A 17,077-nucleotide genomic window follows, 5' to 3' on the forward strand; every position below is an offset into this window, starting at 1 on the left:
CTCTCCATACCCACCTCCAAGAAAAATGATTGCTCTTTTTTCAGTAAGATGCACATGAAGAAACTAAACCCTTCATTAACTTCCTCTGATGAAAATATTCCTTAAGGGCAGGATAATGCTGATAAAAGCCTTATAAACTTTTACCAAGTATTCACAGCCAAACTAAAAAGCTTTGTTTTTAAAAATCAATATTTTTTTAATAGAGCTTCACTTTTAGCAACATTAGAAGTGCTAAAACAGCATGAGTCAGTGTTTTCTAAAATTCTTACACTGTATGGCTGAAAGATTCATAATCAATTCTATGAAGAGCTATAAGTCACTGATAATCATTAGTTATTCCTACTTAAACAGCCAAGACAAGTCAAATGCTCAAAGGTCATTTTGTAGAATATCTCTCAGGACATATGCTAATACCTTAGACCCTACCTGGTGCATCAGGCAATGTATGCTCACAGTAAAAGCCATGAGCCTGGAAATCAAATGTATTCCAGTATTTATGGGAATGGCATTGTGGTGCAGTGTGTAAAGCTTCTCCCAGCAAAACCAGCATCCCATATCAGCACAAGTTCATGTTCTGGCTGCTCTACCTCCAATCTAGCTCTCTGCTAATGGCCTGGTAAAGCAGTGACTGGTAAAGGCCCCAAGTGCTCGGGCCTTTGTCACCTAAGTGCGAGACACGGATGAAGTTTCTGGCTCCTGGCTTCAGCCTGGCCCATTCCTGGCTGCTACAGCCATCTGGAGAGAGGACTAGTGGATGGAAGATGCTTCTCTCTGCCTCTCCCTTTCTCTGTGAGTGACTCTTCCAAATAAATAAATAATTTTTAAATATATATTTAATATTAAGTATTATCTATTTAAGCCAAGTCATCTTACATACAAATTCAAATAGAAAAGTTAGTATCTAATTTATTCCTAGCCAGCTCATGGTACATTCCTATGCCTCTCCTCTTCCCTCACCCCAAAGAAGTACAAATGAAACTGTACCACAGGAAGCTACTTGGGACCTCTTGAATTAATACAATCAGTCTCAACCGTCAGCTCTCAGTCTTGACTGAACAGATATTGAGACCCCATTACCAAAGCTCTTACAAATTCTCCACTTCCACAGAAGCCAGCACATTTAGACAAAACAAAGATCCCCACCTTACACTCCGACCTTCAGACGTGCGCCAATGGGCACCAACATTGGAATTAAGCAAAACTGTAACTTGAAAACACATCAACATTTAGAAAGAAAAATAAGTCTAACTCTCATATTCTTATACATTTTTTAAAAGTCACTATTCCAATAGAAACAGCTAGAAAAAATTGTGAAGAAATGGAACTAGTGTTAAAAGATATTCACAAAGCTGTGCAATCATCACTCTAAAATGAAACTCCAAATACAGTAACTGTCACTCCCCATTCCCCCCACCACACCTAATCCTCCTTAGGTCTCCATAGGTGTGCCTCCTCAATAGGGTTCCACACAAATGCAGTCACACCATGAGGCGTGTTGTGACTGACACGCTTCCTTCAGCATCGGGCTTTCATGGTCCATCCACACTGTAACAGGCATCAGTGCCTCATTTCCTGTCATGGCCTGGAAAGACCACATTTAATCAGCCCAGTCATCAGCCGAAGGACATTTGAATTTCCTACTTTCTTGGAGAATGCCGTGAACGAGTTTTGGTGTAGATGTACGCTTACATTTTTCTTGGTTAATCACACCTCAGGGTGGCATTGCTGGGCTATTGGGTAACCTTTCGTTTTCTAAAGTAGCTGCATCATTTTTTCATTCTTATTAGCAAAGTTTGAAGGCTTCAATTTCTCTACATCCTTGCCAACATTTATTTACTACCTTTTGTATTAGCCATCCTAGTGTGTGAAGTGGTAATTCGCTGTGATTTAAGTTCTGCATCTTAATACAAGTCCACTCATGGAAAAACTCAGCGATTCTTCCAAACCACCCTTTGTAGTAAAAAGAAATCATACGCACACACAGCACTCCTAAAATCCAAAAGCCAGCATCACCCAATATTCCATTAATAAATGAAGGCAATCCCTTCACATAACAGTCAGCATAACTCTACCTCAAGTGACAGTAGTATTCACCAGTCAGACCCTTCTAAATAAAGCTATCAGGCCAAGTGCTGAAATAGTTAAACGACAAGAATTTAGCAGAGCTTTCAAAAAAAAAAAAAGGCTCCTGCTGGATTACAATGTGGATTTGTCAATAATCTATGTATAACTGATCAATCACTGTTCCGGTACAGCTCCCAGAACCTCCTCTCGAGTTACTCCCAAGCACTCAGTGACACTTGAAAAGCGTGCTAACTGAGCCAAAGAACTAGTACACACAGCAGCTGAATTGCATGAGCAGACGGGCAGGTCCAGTTTCCAGCACTCCCCGGCTCTGACCACATGTACATTATTTAGCATCTTTATATTCCAGTTTTTTGATTGGAAGCTGATTAACCATGCCTGCTCCTAGAAGTTATGAGGAGCCAGCAAACCAGCACAGCCGAGGCTCCTGATACAGTTGCCGACAGAAGTCAGACTCTCCATAACACTGGCTTCCACCCATCTTTCTGTGAACTCTGGGGGAAGTTTCCCAGCAAAGACAGAAACCTTGTGTACTACTGAGAGCTGAATCTGCATCCCTGTGACCTGTTGGGGTTCCCTTCGGATGCAACACACACACACACACACACACACACACACACACACACACACACACATTATGGTCTGCAAACTGCTGAGGACAGCTATGAACAGGCTGACAATGAGGCTGGGAGGTCAGGTTGGGATGAGATTCTTAGGAGTCCCGAGACGAAAACAGGGCAGACCTCGTCTTTGTTGGTGGTGGTGGTGGTGCTTGTCCATGACAATCAGTGCCCCCCAGTGTTCACGGACAACCAGGCATAGCACGGAGGGGGAGATGAGGAAGGGAGCAGGACCCCAGCGGGTAGGGGTCCAGGGAGGGCTGGCCAAGCTCTGGGTGGGGGAGGGGAGCAGAGGGGGCTGGCTCTGTGAGTGGGGAAGACACTGCCTTGCATCTCTCTGCCGCTGTCTCCTACCTGATCTGGTTATCGCGGAATTTGTTGAGATGCGGTTGGTTGAGGTAAATGGTGCGGGCCGGTGCCTCCAGCAGGTCTCCAACAGACGTGGCCCGGGACATCTCATCCTCTGCCTTCTTGTAGCCGGAAGAGCGAACGGGTCCTGCAGAGACGAAGCGCAGACAACACAACACAAAGGGAGAAGTCAGCCAGCAAGCCGAGAGCGGCCGAGAGAGCGCGCGCGCGCGCGCGGTGAGGCGGACGGCAGGTGACCGGCGGGGACCAGCGGGAAAAGATGCTCTGGCCGGGAGGCCCAGACCTGGGGTGCCTATGTACCTTGGCCGCCCCTAGAGACGCCTGCGGCCGCCGGCAGCCCCGCCCCGCGTCCCGCCCCGCCCGCCACGGGGCCGGGCAGGGGCTGCGGCGTGCGGAGCAGCCAGGGGCTGCGGGGTGGTGGAGGGAACGGACACTGCAGGGCGCAGACCACGTCGCCAGGACCCCCTCAGGTGCCGCGGTCTGAGCGCCCGCCCGGCTGCAGCTCGCGCCCTCTGCAATCCCACCGGGAGCAGCCGCCGCCCTCCCTCCCTGGAGGTGCAGCTTGGCTCCACGGGCGCTGGCGTCTCACCGACCCCGGCGGGCGGGTGCGTTGCAACTCAGCTGTCAGGGATGCGACATAAACCAGCCTGTCCTTTTCGGCTCTGATGCCGGTCCCACAGTCAAGGCTCTCGGGGTGAGCTAACCCCTTACGCCTACCCCCATAAGTTTCACTGAGGAGGTGGCAGAGTGGAGAAAGGTACACGCCCGAGTAAAAGCTGCCAGGCACGCGCGCGACCCTGAACTTCATCTGCCAAAGAAGTGTCCCCTCCACTGACGGCCGACCCTCCTTCAGATGTGACCTTCCGGGCTGTGTGTCTGAGGTAAAAGATCTCAGGAAAATAGAAGCCTCTGCTTTGTTTTGTTTTCTTTTTCTTAAAAATATATTCCTTCTACTATTTCTAGTGTTTTCTATCTATCGAAGAAACCAACGTTGCCTCCCATTTTAAAAATGGACACCTCCTTTGAATAAACCTCGGCTTCCCAGCTGCAATCAACACTGTTGTCTTAGAGAAAATTGGAAGAGAATAATGTGGATCAGTTTTTGTTTTCGTTTTCGGTACGGGTATTGTTTTATTGTTGCTGTTATTGTTTGGTTTTTAAGCGGCAGAAGCACAGAGTTCCCCAGTCCTCTGGGTCACTCCCCACAGGCCCACAATCCACAGGAGATGGCACTGGGCCAGGCAGAAGCCAGAAGCCAGAAGCCAGGAACCCAATCTAGGTGTCCCACAGGCGTGGCAGTGATCCGGGCATCTGAGCCACCACCTGCCGCCTCCCAGGGTGTGCAGCAAGCTGAAGCAGAGCCAGGAACTGAACCCAGGAGCTCCCAATATTCGGGATGCAGGCATTGCATCCTGAGACTTAACCATCAACCCAAGACCACATACCCCCTAAATCATCTGTAAAAGTGATTGTAAGAGTGGTCACCCTTATAATAACAGCAAAGATGTAAAATCAGTTGTTGAACACCAACATAATACCTTCAATATTAAGGATTAAGTAAGAAATCACCTAGGACTCTCAGCTCACTCTTGGTAGGTGCAGACCCCCACCAGTTGGGTCCCTGGTCCCAGGCCAACCATGCACCAGCCTTCACCCTGGCTATACACCTCAAGGCAGAACCAAATCCCCCACCTCCTCCTGAAGGGGCTTCCATCATCTGGGCTCCCTCTGGCTCCACTGGACATTGCTCAGCTCTCTCCCCCACCAGTAGGGGACAGCAGAGAGCAAGGCCCCTATAGCCAGGGCAGGCTCACAGATTTCACCTGGAAGGCCGGGTTGTGAGGAGCGATTGCTGATTCAAGGCAGTTGGCGAGTATTTTTGCAATTGGCCTATATAAGAAGCATTGCTTTACTCTCTGTCCACCCATGCTGCCTTGCTTGCCTCCAAAGCAGTAAGCATCATTACTTGACATTATTTAGTTAGGGGCTGGTTCCCATACCCAGGAGCATCAGCTCCAAGACGGCAGGGACAGGCTCTGTTCATGGCAGTGGCCTCAGCTCCCACAGCATGAGTTCTACCTGAGTCCTGACTCGAGTTCTTTGACTTCTACAGGGATAGATACAGTGATAAAACAGAGGACCCAAGCTGCAGACACGAGTGAGCTCAAACGGCTGCCTGCCTGGATGGTGTCCGCCCCTCACAGGAGTGTCCCCCTGAGAGCGCTCTAACTAGTTTCTGGCCCACACTCGCAGATGTTGAATGCTACTGCTGTGTTTTGGTTTCTGAAGCTCCTTAAATGATATGAATGGGAACCAAAATTGAGATTCACTAGTCAGATGCTGCTGGGAACTGAGGGACAAAAACATCAACCAGTTTAAGGTGCCAAGTCATCACCATGGTTCTGGTCACGGTAATGTACTGGGGCATGACCGTTCATAGCCAAGGGACCAAGAGAGGGCCAACGGGACCTCCGGAACGTGAGAGGTTCGCAGCCACCATGTGCAACTGACTGTGAGGACAGCGATGACACCATGCCATACAGGTGGGCTTCTGCCAGGACAGGAGAAGACCCTGGACCACTGGCAAAATCACAGCAAGAGCCAATTCAAAAGAACAAAACGAAGCCTTGGGGGTCCAAATCCAACAAGCAGAGAGGAAGCAGCAACCTGCAGACAGCCTATGGGTGAACGGGGCAGGCCTGGACCGCATGGTCAAGGAGTTGGGAAGTGTTCCTGCGTGGGACAGTGGAGCGCCTGGCAGGGGTACAGGGGGGCAGCACAGGGAGCAGCCTCTGTCGTCGAGGAGATCAGGTAAGCAAGTCGTTCCATCATCCAGAAGCCAGATGATTAAGGCAAGAGGGAAAATGGGGAAACTACAGGCACGAGAAACAGTGCAAAGAAAACCTTGCACGCCTCTTTTTTTGGGGGGAGGAGGAGTGTTAGTTACTGAATGTGTAGGCCAAAAAACTGGAATTTGAAAGAAACCCATGACAAACATAAGAATGGAAATGATACTTTTTCAAATCAGAACTCAAATATAATAAATATCAGGGTGGGGGCAATGTTGCTGTGCAGCTGGTAAGGTCACCACCCACGAGGCAGTGTCCCACACAGAGCAGGTGCAAGTCCCAGCTGCTCCACTTCTGATCCAGCTCCCTGCCAGAGACCTTTCAAAAGCAGAAGATGGCCCAAGTGTGTGGGCCCTTGTGATCCTCATGGGAGACTTGGAACAAGCTCCTGGAACCTGGCTTCAGCCTGGTTCAGCCTCTGAAGCAGCAGATGGAAGATTCTTTCTCTCTCTCTCTCTCTCTCCAACCCCTCTCTGTCCAGTCCCTTCCTTTCTCTCTTCCTCCCTCCCTCTTCCTCTCCCTCTCTCCCTGTTAACGCTTTCAAATAAATCTTTAAAACATATATTAGGGTGAAAAAATAGTGGTATAAACAAGTACTAGTAACAAAATTAAGTGGGTTCGTGTCTCCCATACCTAACAGGCATCAATATGCACCTTTATGTACTACAAGTTAGGAATTTTATTCCAGGTAGAACTGAAACATGACCTCACACAAACACATGTGCACACACACAAGCGTGCACACACACACACACACACACACGATAGCTTTCCATTTCAGTGGCCTCATCTTCACCTAACTTGCATTGCAGAAAAACACTAATATCTTCAAAATAACACAGCTTTATTACAAATGTGTTGCCTAAGGAAGACACTGCACCAGAGATAGCAAAGGACATTATGATCACAGTTTCAAATTCAGTCTCAAGCGATTAATTCTGAGTTAATGCATTTTGCAAATATCACCATACCCCATTTAAATAGGCACAATGTCAGCAGACAGTGGAAGTTCAATAAATATCTGTTTGTTGAGAAAGAAACCAAAGCCAAGGAGAAAAATAAGCAAAGAAGAAAAGGCCAGCAGACAAACACTGCAAAGTGGAAATGCCAACTTGAAGAGCTGACAGTCAAGGCACAGGGGCATGGTCTTGTTCAGAGTTCTATGCCAGGCATCTTGAATGATGTCCAGCACACAGCGAGCTGTCTGTAAGTATATGCTGAATGGAAAGAAGGGTCAAAGACTAACGCGGTGGATGCCTTTGGAAGGCACATGCCCACTGCCAAACAAGGACTTCTCACTCATCTGATAACTGCGCTGCCCACACAGAGGCCATGGAGCCCCCGGTCTCTCTGCACTGAGCCACCCCATCACTCTTCATGGCTTTCAGTTCAGGCTGGACTACTATGAGTCTCTGCTGGGAACTTGAACAGAAAAACAGCAGAGGCCACCTCTGCATGTGGCTGCAATGCACACACCTCCTCGGCCTTCTGGAGAACCATCTTTTGGATGGCCTTCCTCCAGGACCCAGTGAACCAGGAGGCAGAGGAAGCACTTCTCTCGCCCCAAAGTAGCAGCAGGAGAATCCCTGAAGTATTCTGAGTTCCAGGCCCTGGCCTCTTCTCAATCCCAGCTGGCTTCTGGGTTCCACAAGCAACCCCTGAACATTCCATAAATTATTCATAACCAAGTATCTCAACTAACACAGCATAGGAACACAAAGAATCTAGTTTGCCCTAGTAAAACAGAACACAAAGAGGGACCGGCACGGTAGCCTAGTGGCTAAAGTCTTCCCCTGGCATGCACTGAGATCCCATATGAGCACCGGTTCGTATTCCATCAGCCCCACTTCCCATCCAGCTCCCTGCTTGTGGCCTGGGAAAGCAGTCGAGGTCGGCCCAAGGCCTTGGGACCCTGTACCCGCATGGGAGACCAAGAAGAAGCTCCTGGCTTGGGATCAGCTCAGCAGACAGAAGATCTTCTCTGTTTTTCCTCCTTTCTGTATATCTGACTTTGCAATAAAAATAAAATAAATATTAAAAAAAGAAACAGAAAATCAAGGAAGGTTAAGGATAAGGGACAAACTTTTTGATCAGCCAGGATGCTGAAGATGTTGAAGTCACTGGCACAGGTGTCGGGTGAAGTCACCGCCCACACCCAGAGGGGCAAGAGCCAGCAGAGGACACAGCTGGGCCAGCTGGTGTGGACGAATCACAGACATGGCTGCAAGCCAAATGGCCGAAGAATTAAGCACCCAGTCTTTGTATCCCTTCAGAATTACTGCCAGGGTTGAAGAAGAAACAGGATGACAAGAGACAGAGTGTTCACCGAGGTGGAGGGAGCTAATGACAGGTGAGGACTAGGGAAGGGCGCAGAGCTGGGGAAGTCGGTTACAGCTACGTGTAAGAGCACAGAGGGGCCAAAGGACAAGGACACTCCTGCCCCTGTTCTGGAACCTCCTGGAGCCAGCCTCCATGAGCCCCGGCTCTCTTGTGTATCCCTACCCCATTCCCCTTGCTCATGTCATGGCAGGAGTAGTATTTTCATTGTATCGGATGACTCCAAATCCTCACCATTTTACACACAGGGTGTCGGTGGGGAACAGAATGCCGAAGCCACGGGACAGCAAGCAGACAAGCAGTCCACGACAGACCTGGCACTTGCTACAGGTAGAAATGAGGACAACAGTTCATGTCTATCCAGGACATCAACTAAATGCTTAGAGATTGGGAAAAGATGACTTTCTGAAACTTGTTCCTGTGTAATACATATAATAACAACAAACAGGGGGGGTCTACAAAAAGTCATGAAAATGCATATTCTTGAAAAACCATGCATGGGATTCAATTTGTTTTGCTTCAAAACAAATTTACCTTTCAATTTGATTTTTCCACAAGCATTTTTTTTTTTTTGGACAGTGAGAGAGGCCTGCGACTGTGAAAGTCATGAACAATCCAAGCCGCCCACAGAGGTGGCAGGAGCTCAGCTCCTCAAGCCACCACGGCCGCCTGCCAGTGTCTGTGACAAGCAGGAAGCTGGGATGGAGCCAGGGCTGGCAGCCGGAGCTAGGCTGGGGCAAGCACTGCAACGGGGCATGCGGGCACCTCCACCACAGAGCCACATGTCCACCCCACGCCTACAGGCTTTTCGAAGCACTCTCATATATTATCCTGTTTGTTATTTTTTTAAACTTTTCTTAGGAGAGATTCGCTTATTTGAAGGTCAGAGTTACAGAGAAAGAGAGACTCCCCAAATGGCCACAACAGCTGAGGCTGAGCCAGGCTGAAGCTGGGAGCCAGGAGCTTCATCCAGGGCTGCAGAGGGGTGCAGGGGCCCAAGCTCTTGGTCCATCCTCTGCTATTTTACCAGGCAGCAGAACTGGATAACAAGGCAGCTGGATTCAAAGGGAATAGCCAGGACTCTCCAACAAGTGCCCACATGTGATGCCGGCACTGCAGACAGTAGTTCAACCCACTGTACCACAGCAGCAGCCCTCTATTTTGTAAATATGCATACTTAATCAAATATTAAATAGGTTGGGCCCGACACGATGGTCTAGTGGTTAAGTCCTCACCTTGCATGAGCTGGCATCCCATATGGGTGCCAGTTCATGTCCTGACTGCTTCACTTCCCTTCCAGCTCCCTGCCTGTGGCCTGGGAAAGTCTGAAAGCCTTTGGGACTCTACATCTGCACGAGAGACCCAGAGGAAGCTTCTGGCTCCTGGCTTCAAATCAGCTCAGTTCCAGCCATTGTGACCACTGGGGAAGTAAACCAACGGACACAAGATCTTTCAGTCTTTCCTTCTCTGTAAATTTGCCTTTCCAATAATAATTTAAAAATCAATAAAGCAAAAATTAAATAGACTCAGGGAACTAAGAACTTTAAATAAAGAATTTAAAGGGGTTCACTTAAAGTATTACTAAACATTGCATTGCCTTTAAACAACCTGAAAAAAAAAAAAGCGTGCACTACAGACTATATTACATTTGTCTCAATTCAATTTAGAAAGCCCAAAACTTCAAAGGATGCCTGAGACTCACTCACCCAGTCCATTGGTTTTTTTCAGGCAGGAGATTCTATTATCTCAAACTTGAGAGCCTTGGGAAAGAAAGACACCATGGTCTTAGCTATGTAAGACCTGTCAAAGTGGAATGTCTTTCTCCATGAGCGCCATAATTAGCTCTGGGATTACCCTTACAAGGGAGAAAAAAGCAGGAGTCAGCCCCAGCGTCCACATTGTCACCTAAGAAAGCAGGTGTTTGCTCTTGGTTGTGGTTCCTGGGAGGAGGCTTCCACACCATTGGGATCTCCTGCGTGATGACAGGATCTTTGCTATTTGTGTGGGGCGCCCTGGTCCAGCCCTGAGTTACACTGAGGGAGGGGGGAGTGTCCCCAGCTGACTTTTGATGGGGTATTGCCACACCAGAAAGCCCAGCCATTGGTTGGAAGATCAGGGCCTTGAGCCACGTGGGTCACTGCAACCTCCCAGCCTCCAGGGAGGCCAGGGGATCTAGAGAATGATTTCAGTCACACGGCCAAAGATCCAATTTCATGATGGCCATGATGAAAACTCTGGACACCTGAATTCATTCCGATTTCAGTATATGTGCTGCCAAAGCGAGCACCGGACACCTGAACTCAGATGAGCTTCCCACCTTGGCGATTCACATCATGGTGCCAGGAGGTGTCTGTGGAGTCCCAGACCTCACTCCAAGTGTCTCCACGTGCAGGGTCCTGATTTGCATCCTTCATCACTAAACTGTGACTGTGAGAACAGCACGTCCTCTGATTCTCTGAGGAGTGAAAACGGGTACATTTGTGATGACCTGCTCACAGTGCAGGCGGCCTGGAACCCCAGCCTCGTGGCTAGTGTCTGAATGAAGACAGTCTTAAGGAGGTCTGTGACCTTAACTGACGAACCGGCCTAACTCTGGGTGGTTAGCCCCTGAACTGCATTGCAGACATGCAGAATGACAAAGCCAGAGAAAACCTTAACAAGCGTGTCAGTTCAAACCGAACATCAGATGAGGAGCTAAGTCTGCAGAAAACTGACTTACCTTCCACAAGAACAAGCTGCTGTTTTCCGTATGCAGCCCACCTTCAGAGGGAACCACAAAACAGAAATCGTTGGCAAACAGAATAGGTTGGCAAATTGGGTGTTTTTTTCTTGTTGTTTGTTAATTTTGAAAGAGTTACACAGAGAGGAAGAAACAGAAAGATCTTCCATCATCCATTGGTTCACTCCCCCAGATGGTTACAATGGCCAACACCCGGCCAGGCCAAAGCCAGGAGACTAACCAAATCTCCCATGTGGGTGGCAAGGGCCTAAGGCCTTGAGCCATCTTCCACTGCTCTCCTAGGCCATCAGCAGGGAATGGACTCAGAAGTGAAGCAGACACGACACAAATGGGTGCCCAGCTGAGATGCTGGAGTCACAATGCTACCCACTATCTTACAACACCAAACCTTTTTTGTAATGGATTAGTAAATATTTTAGACTTGTAAAGTGGCATGTGGTCACTATCTCACACTTCCTTGTGATCCTCCCCATCACCTTCATTCTTCTTTACCTCTTCCTCATCTTTTTTTTTAACACAAAACTCTAAGACTGTCCAAAATGAGTCTACAAATGTAAAAACCATTCTTACTTCACAAGTCATAGTGTGTTGAGAACTATGTCAGTGCCATTCGTTCAGTTAACAACCTGATTACAACCCAGCTCCCACATCCATGAAAGAACAGCTGGGATTTCTATTAGCTTCTATTTCTTCATTCAAGCTAAGTTGGTTACATACTTGTTTACTTTTTTAAGATATGTTTACTTTTATTGGAAAGACAGATAATACAGACAGGAAGAAAGACAGAGAGAGGAAGATCTTCCATCCACTGATTCACTGCCCAAGTGTCCGCAATGGCCAGAGCTGAGCAGATCCAAAGCCAGGAGACAGAAGCTTCTTCCGGGTCTGCCTTGCAGGTGCAGGGCCCCAAGACTTTGGGCCATCCTCCACTGCTTTCCCAGGCCACAAGCAGGGAGCTGGATGGGAAGTGAGGCTGCCGGGATTAGAACTGGCAGCCACATGGGATCCCAGCGCGTGCAAGGGGAGGACTTTAGTTACTAGACCACCGCACTGGGCCCACTTGTTCACTTTTGCATACCTGAAATGCAAGGTAATTTGATTACTGCAGCCCTTTTAACAACAGTCATGGATGCATGCTCACACATTCCCCTCCCCCAAGTTTCTGCTTCTGGCCTCGCTCCCTGTTTACAAAGATGTTTCCTAATCCTTCCGAACACACACCCGTCCAAAGCAGCACAGCCACACAGGGAGCACTTGGGCTCATTATTTCTCCTAATCAGACAGACACAATGAAAATGTTGTGCAAATGCAAAATGTGACCATCTTAGCTTTGGCAGAAACATGTTGGACGCCCTTCTCAAGGCTCGACTTTGCACAAAGGATGTCTTTCCAAATATAGCATCTGTGATCTGTTTCTCCCTAAGAATTAAAAAAAAAAAAGAAAAAGAAAAAAGAAAAAGAAACACAAAGGGAAAACGATATTGATGGGCTCCAATTTCTCATGACTGCCAACACATCCTGGCTGTCTTGTCTCTTTTTACAGGGAAAGAGAAGCTGCAAACAGAAGTCATGGCCATTGTCTATTTATGTTCTGAAATATTGCTGGATGTTTGAATTCATTCAAACAGCTATTAAACATCTCCTGGATGGGGAAACATTTTGTTAGGCAGGGAGACGTTTTGATGGGAAGGGAGACGGATACACCATAAGGCCTAAGCTTACATTTTAGTAAGCTTAGATCTTAGAAATCAAGAAGTATGGCAATTCGAAACCCAAAGACAGTTACCAATCTTAGGATCAAACAGATCCTATCTTCTTTCAAGAAAGAAGCCTTCTGAACTCGGCCTGTGAGAAGGCGTGTGATCTGGCTGTGCAGAGAGGGGGCATCGCAGGTGTGATCATATGTGGACAGAGCCACAGCCTGCTGATAACTTTATTTAAACCTACTTGGCTCCAGCATGCTGGGGAAAGTGGAACTGTGATCATTTAAAGCCTTGTTTCCAATAAATGCGGCAAGATAAATTGACCTTCAGTTCCTGGAAACTCATTTGTACTTTAAATATACCAAAATTCATCACATACAACAGATGAAGACAAATGTGCTCCCAAAAAACGCATTTCATCTATAAAACTAGAGACACCAAAGCAAGAAAAGCTATGTTCCTTTTTGCCTTTAGTTTTATTTGAAAGGTAGCCACAAAGGTACAGAAATAGATACTCCACCTGTTGGTTCATGCCCCTCTAACACCTGCCACAGCCATGGTTGGGCCAAGCTGAAGTTCGGAGCCCAGAGATTGCGTCCCTTGTGTGCACAGCAGGGACCCAAGCCTCCAAAAGTGCTCATCGGCAGAAGTTGGATCCAAAGCAGAGAAGCAGGGACTTTGATATGGGATGGGTTATCTTCACTTCCGAGCCAAACAATGTCCAACCCGAGCCTTGAGGGATCCAATACTTAATTCAAAGAGTTTTTCTGAATGGTCCCAACCCCCTCAAGAAAGAAATCACAAAAGAGAATCGCCACAGCCAGGGAATGTCTTAAAACTCTATAGTCTGTCAAAGCCGTTGCTGAGACAGCAATTAAGCTACCAGCTACAATTTTCAAGTCCTGGGTGGAGAGGCTCTCATTACGTCATTGCTGTACCTGAGAGTGCCCAATCCATTCTTTCCCAGTCACAGGTACCAGATCAGAATCACCAGAGAAAGCTTTCTTGCCCAATCCCTCCCTCCCTATCTTCATTTCTCAGAGGTGTTGCTCCCAATAAACTTCCTTAATTGAAAATCCACCTTTGTATAAATTAATATGAAATTAAATGAAATGTACAATCTGGGTTGGACAGGCATTTGGATCCGTGGTTATGTAGCTGTTTGGGGTTTTGGCCCACATTCCATATCTGAGTGGCTATTGGAGTCCTGGCTGCTCTGCTCCCATCCGGATTCTTGCTGATTTGTCTCAGAAGGCAGCAGATGATGCTCAAAGGCTTGAGTGCTTGCAGCCCTATGGACACCTGGGATAGCCCCAGGCTCCTGACTTGGATCTGGCCTGGTCCTAGCTCTTACAGGCACTTGGAGAATGCACAGCAGAGAGAAACCTCTCTGTGTGTGTCCAAACTCTCTCTCTCTCTCAAGTAAAAATAAACAAAATAAACATTAAAAATACATAAGAGAAGATCTTGGTTGAACACCTCCTTCTACAAAATTCACTTTTACAGTCGTCAAAGAAGAGTAGTCGGTTTATTTCAATAATGACAAAGGTGCTCGATCAACTGCTACGTCATAGGCCAATGAGAGAGGCAGCCATGGAATAGCAAGTAAAACACACACAACGCTCGAAATGAGCCAGCCACGCTGCGAAGGATGCAGCAGCAGACATACACGGAACATGCCATTTATCCCAGAGGGACACATTCTAGAATGCAGCCCAGGACACAGCAAGGTAAACCAGCAGCCAAGCTCTCGAAGAGCGAGACTCCTACCAGAAACACAGATTCCAGAGCAAGCACATAGCCCCTCTGTAAGGATGTTCGGTGAGATGCACACCTCTCATATCCGAGAACGTGGGTTCCCTCCTCGGCCAGAGCCAAGGGCTCAGAGCGCATGACTGACAGGGTGCTGACAAGGAGCTAGTCCCGTCAGCCAGTCCTGAGCTGGGCTCCCGGCTCCTAGCTTCAGCCCAGGCTGGATCTCAGGGCTGCAGGCATTTGAAAGATGAACCAGTAGGCGAGAGTTCTGCCTCTAGGTGACTGATTGGAGATAACATAAAGAATATGTACCTGCCTCTTTAGTATTTTTTAATTTTAGAAAAAGAAACACAGATTCTATGAATGAAATAATCCAATTCTTATTCTATTGTACACATGAAAATCACCCACTTTAAAATATCAAAATAAAGGAATAAAGGTCAATAAAAATTGGACCCATTCCAGGTAGTGCTTAACTCATGTATTCCAACGCTCACCCCTCAATAACTGTTTTTATATTGATCACAGCCTGTACCCGCAATCACTGCCCCCCAAAGTTCCATGCCATGGAGCTCACACATGAGGCTAGTGTTGTGTCACAGTGGGTGTGTCACAGTGGGTTAAGCCTGTGACGCTGGCATCCCAGATGGGTGCTGCTCCACTTCTGCTCCCGCTCCCTGCCTGGGAAAGCAGCAGAGGATGGTCCAAGCACTCGGGTGCCTGGCACCCATGTGGGAGAGCCAAACGCCTGGCACCCATGTGGGAGATCCGAATGGCATTCCAAGCTCCTGGCTTTGGACTGGCCCTGGCCATGACAGCGATGTGGGAGGTAAGCCCCGTCTGTCTATGTAACTCTGCCTTTCAGATAAATAAATCCTGTTTTAAAGAACAAGAAAGAAAAGAGTATATATACTGCTTTCCCAGGGGTTCTGATGCTTTGCCTAAGATGCTTTCTTTATTTTTATTTTTATTTGGATGTGATGCAAGGCAATTGCATTCATTCAGAGATGATATGACAATGTATACTTCACGCACTGAGCAGCTGGGGGTGAACATAACTATATCCTCAAACATTCTGGAGTCTTTTTAGTGAAAAAATTCATAATCCTCTCTTATAGCATGCACGAGTGTGCACGAGCACACACTCAGAGACACACACACACACGTACACGCTCCACTACTGACACCTACATCACCTTACTACTGTGCAATAAACGCCAGAACTTCTTCCATAACTTAATAAGTGCTAAACAAAAATTTCCCTTCCTTTCTCGCCTTTCTCCCCATCCTCTAGTATCATACTGTATTCTCAACTCCTGTGAGACTGTTTACATTATGTGCACAAGAGGTAACGCAGTGTGTTTGTCTAGCTTATTTTACTTAACACAAAGACCACCACATTGTCATAAATGAAATTCATCCTTTTTATGGGAAAAACTATACACATGTACATATGCATATATTCTTCATCTTAAATGAATTCTTTTTATTTATATGAGAGGGTTAGAGAGAGAAAGAGACAGAGAGAAATCTCCCATGCTCTGGTTCATTCTTCGCATGCCTGCAATAGCTAGAACTGAGCCAAGTGGAAATCATGAGGGATGAGAACTTAATTCTAGACCCCACGGAGGGGAGAAGGAACCCAACTACTTCCCTGCAATGGAGAACATTAGTAAGAAGCTGGAATTGCAGGCAGAGCATGGACTCAAATCTACACACCCCCGCTTGAGATGAAGACATCCTCATCTCAAGTGACATCCTCATCTCAAGCAACATCTTGATTATGCCACACCCCCCCACAATATTCTTTATCTACTTATCAGCTGATGGACACTTGGGCTACTCCCTGTCTCGGCTATTGGAATAGTGTTGTAATACACACAGGAGTGCAGGCGTCTCTTCAACTGACCGATTCTATTTTCTCTGGATATTAAATACCCAGTAATGAGATTGCTGGATCATACAACAGCTCAATTTTTAGCTTTTTGAGGAATCACCATCCTGTGTCCTACAATAACTGTATTAATTTACATTTCTATCAGCAGTGCACAAACAAGGATTCCCTTCTCTCCACATCCTCACCAACACTACACATACTTTTTCATTGATTCTAAGAAGCAGAGATACACAACACACACACACACACACACACACTCCCATCTACTGGTTTACTCCAAAATATCCATAAGAGCTCCTAAGCAGGGGCTGAAGAGGAGAGCTGGGATCTCAATGCAGGTCTCCCACTTGGGTGGCAAGGGCCCTACTTGAACTACCAGCACCTGCTGCCTCCAAGCAAGCGCATTAGCAGAACCCAGAATCATAAGGAGGGCATGGACTTCCATTTAGGCACCCTTATACGGCATTCAGGATCATTCATGTAGGATCAAGCCAGCGTCTGAACCTCTAGGCCAGCCACCAGCCCGTTTGTCTTCCTGATAACAGCCAGTCCAGGTGAAGTCACATCCTTGTGGCTTGGATTAGTAATGTAGAGTACTTCTCTGTGTATTCTTTGTCTCCCTGAGAAAAATGCTTGCTCTTGTGTTATCTGCTCTGGTTGCTGGCCTCTTGCCAGATGGATAGTTTGCAAATATTTACTTTTCCTGGTCCTGTATATTGTCT

The 17,077-nt window shown here is 47.2% G+C and overlaps 1 protein-coding gene across 11 annotated transcripts in view; it reads right to left on the reverse strand.

The window, feature by feature from the left end:
- The window catches only part of LOC101536302 (phospholipid-transporting ATPase IB), a 633,219-nt gene that overhangs the window by 511,116 nt on the left and 105,026 nt on the right, over nucleotides 1–17,077 (reverse strand). For 10 of the 11 annotated variants that reach the window (XM_058670954.1, XM_058670952.1, XM_058670953.1 and 7 more), the window contains one exon: nucleotides 3,060–3,201. In XM_058670954.1, the coding sequence (XP_058526937.1) occupies nucleotides 3,060–3,201 (142 nt within the window). Of the gene's footprint in view, nucleotides 1–3,059; nucleotides 3,202–17,077 lie in introns of those variants that run through there. The other variant, XM_058670962.1, reaches the window with a different exon arrangement.

The sequence above is a fragment of the Ochotona princeps genome, chromosome 12, assembly GCF_030435755.1.
Source record: "Ochotona princeps isolate mOchPri1 chromosome 12, mOchPri1.hap1, whole genome shotgun sequence".
NCBI classification, from domain to species: domain Eukaryota; kingdom Metazoa; phylum Chordata; class Mammalia; order Lagomorpha; family Ochotonidae; genus Ochotona; species Ochotona princeps.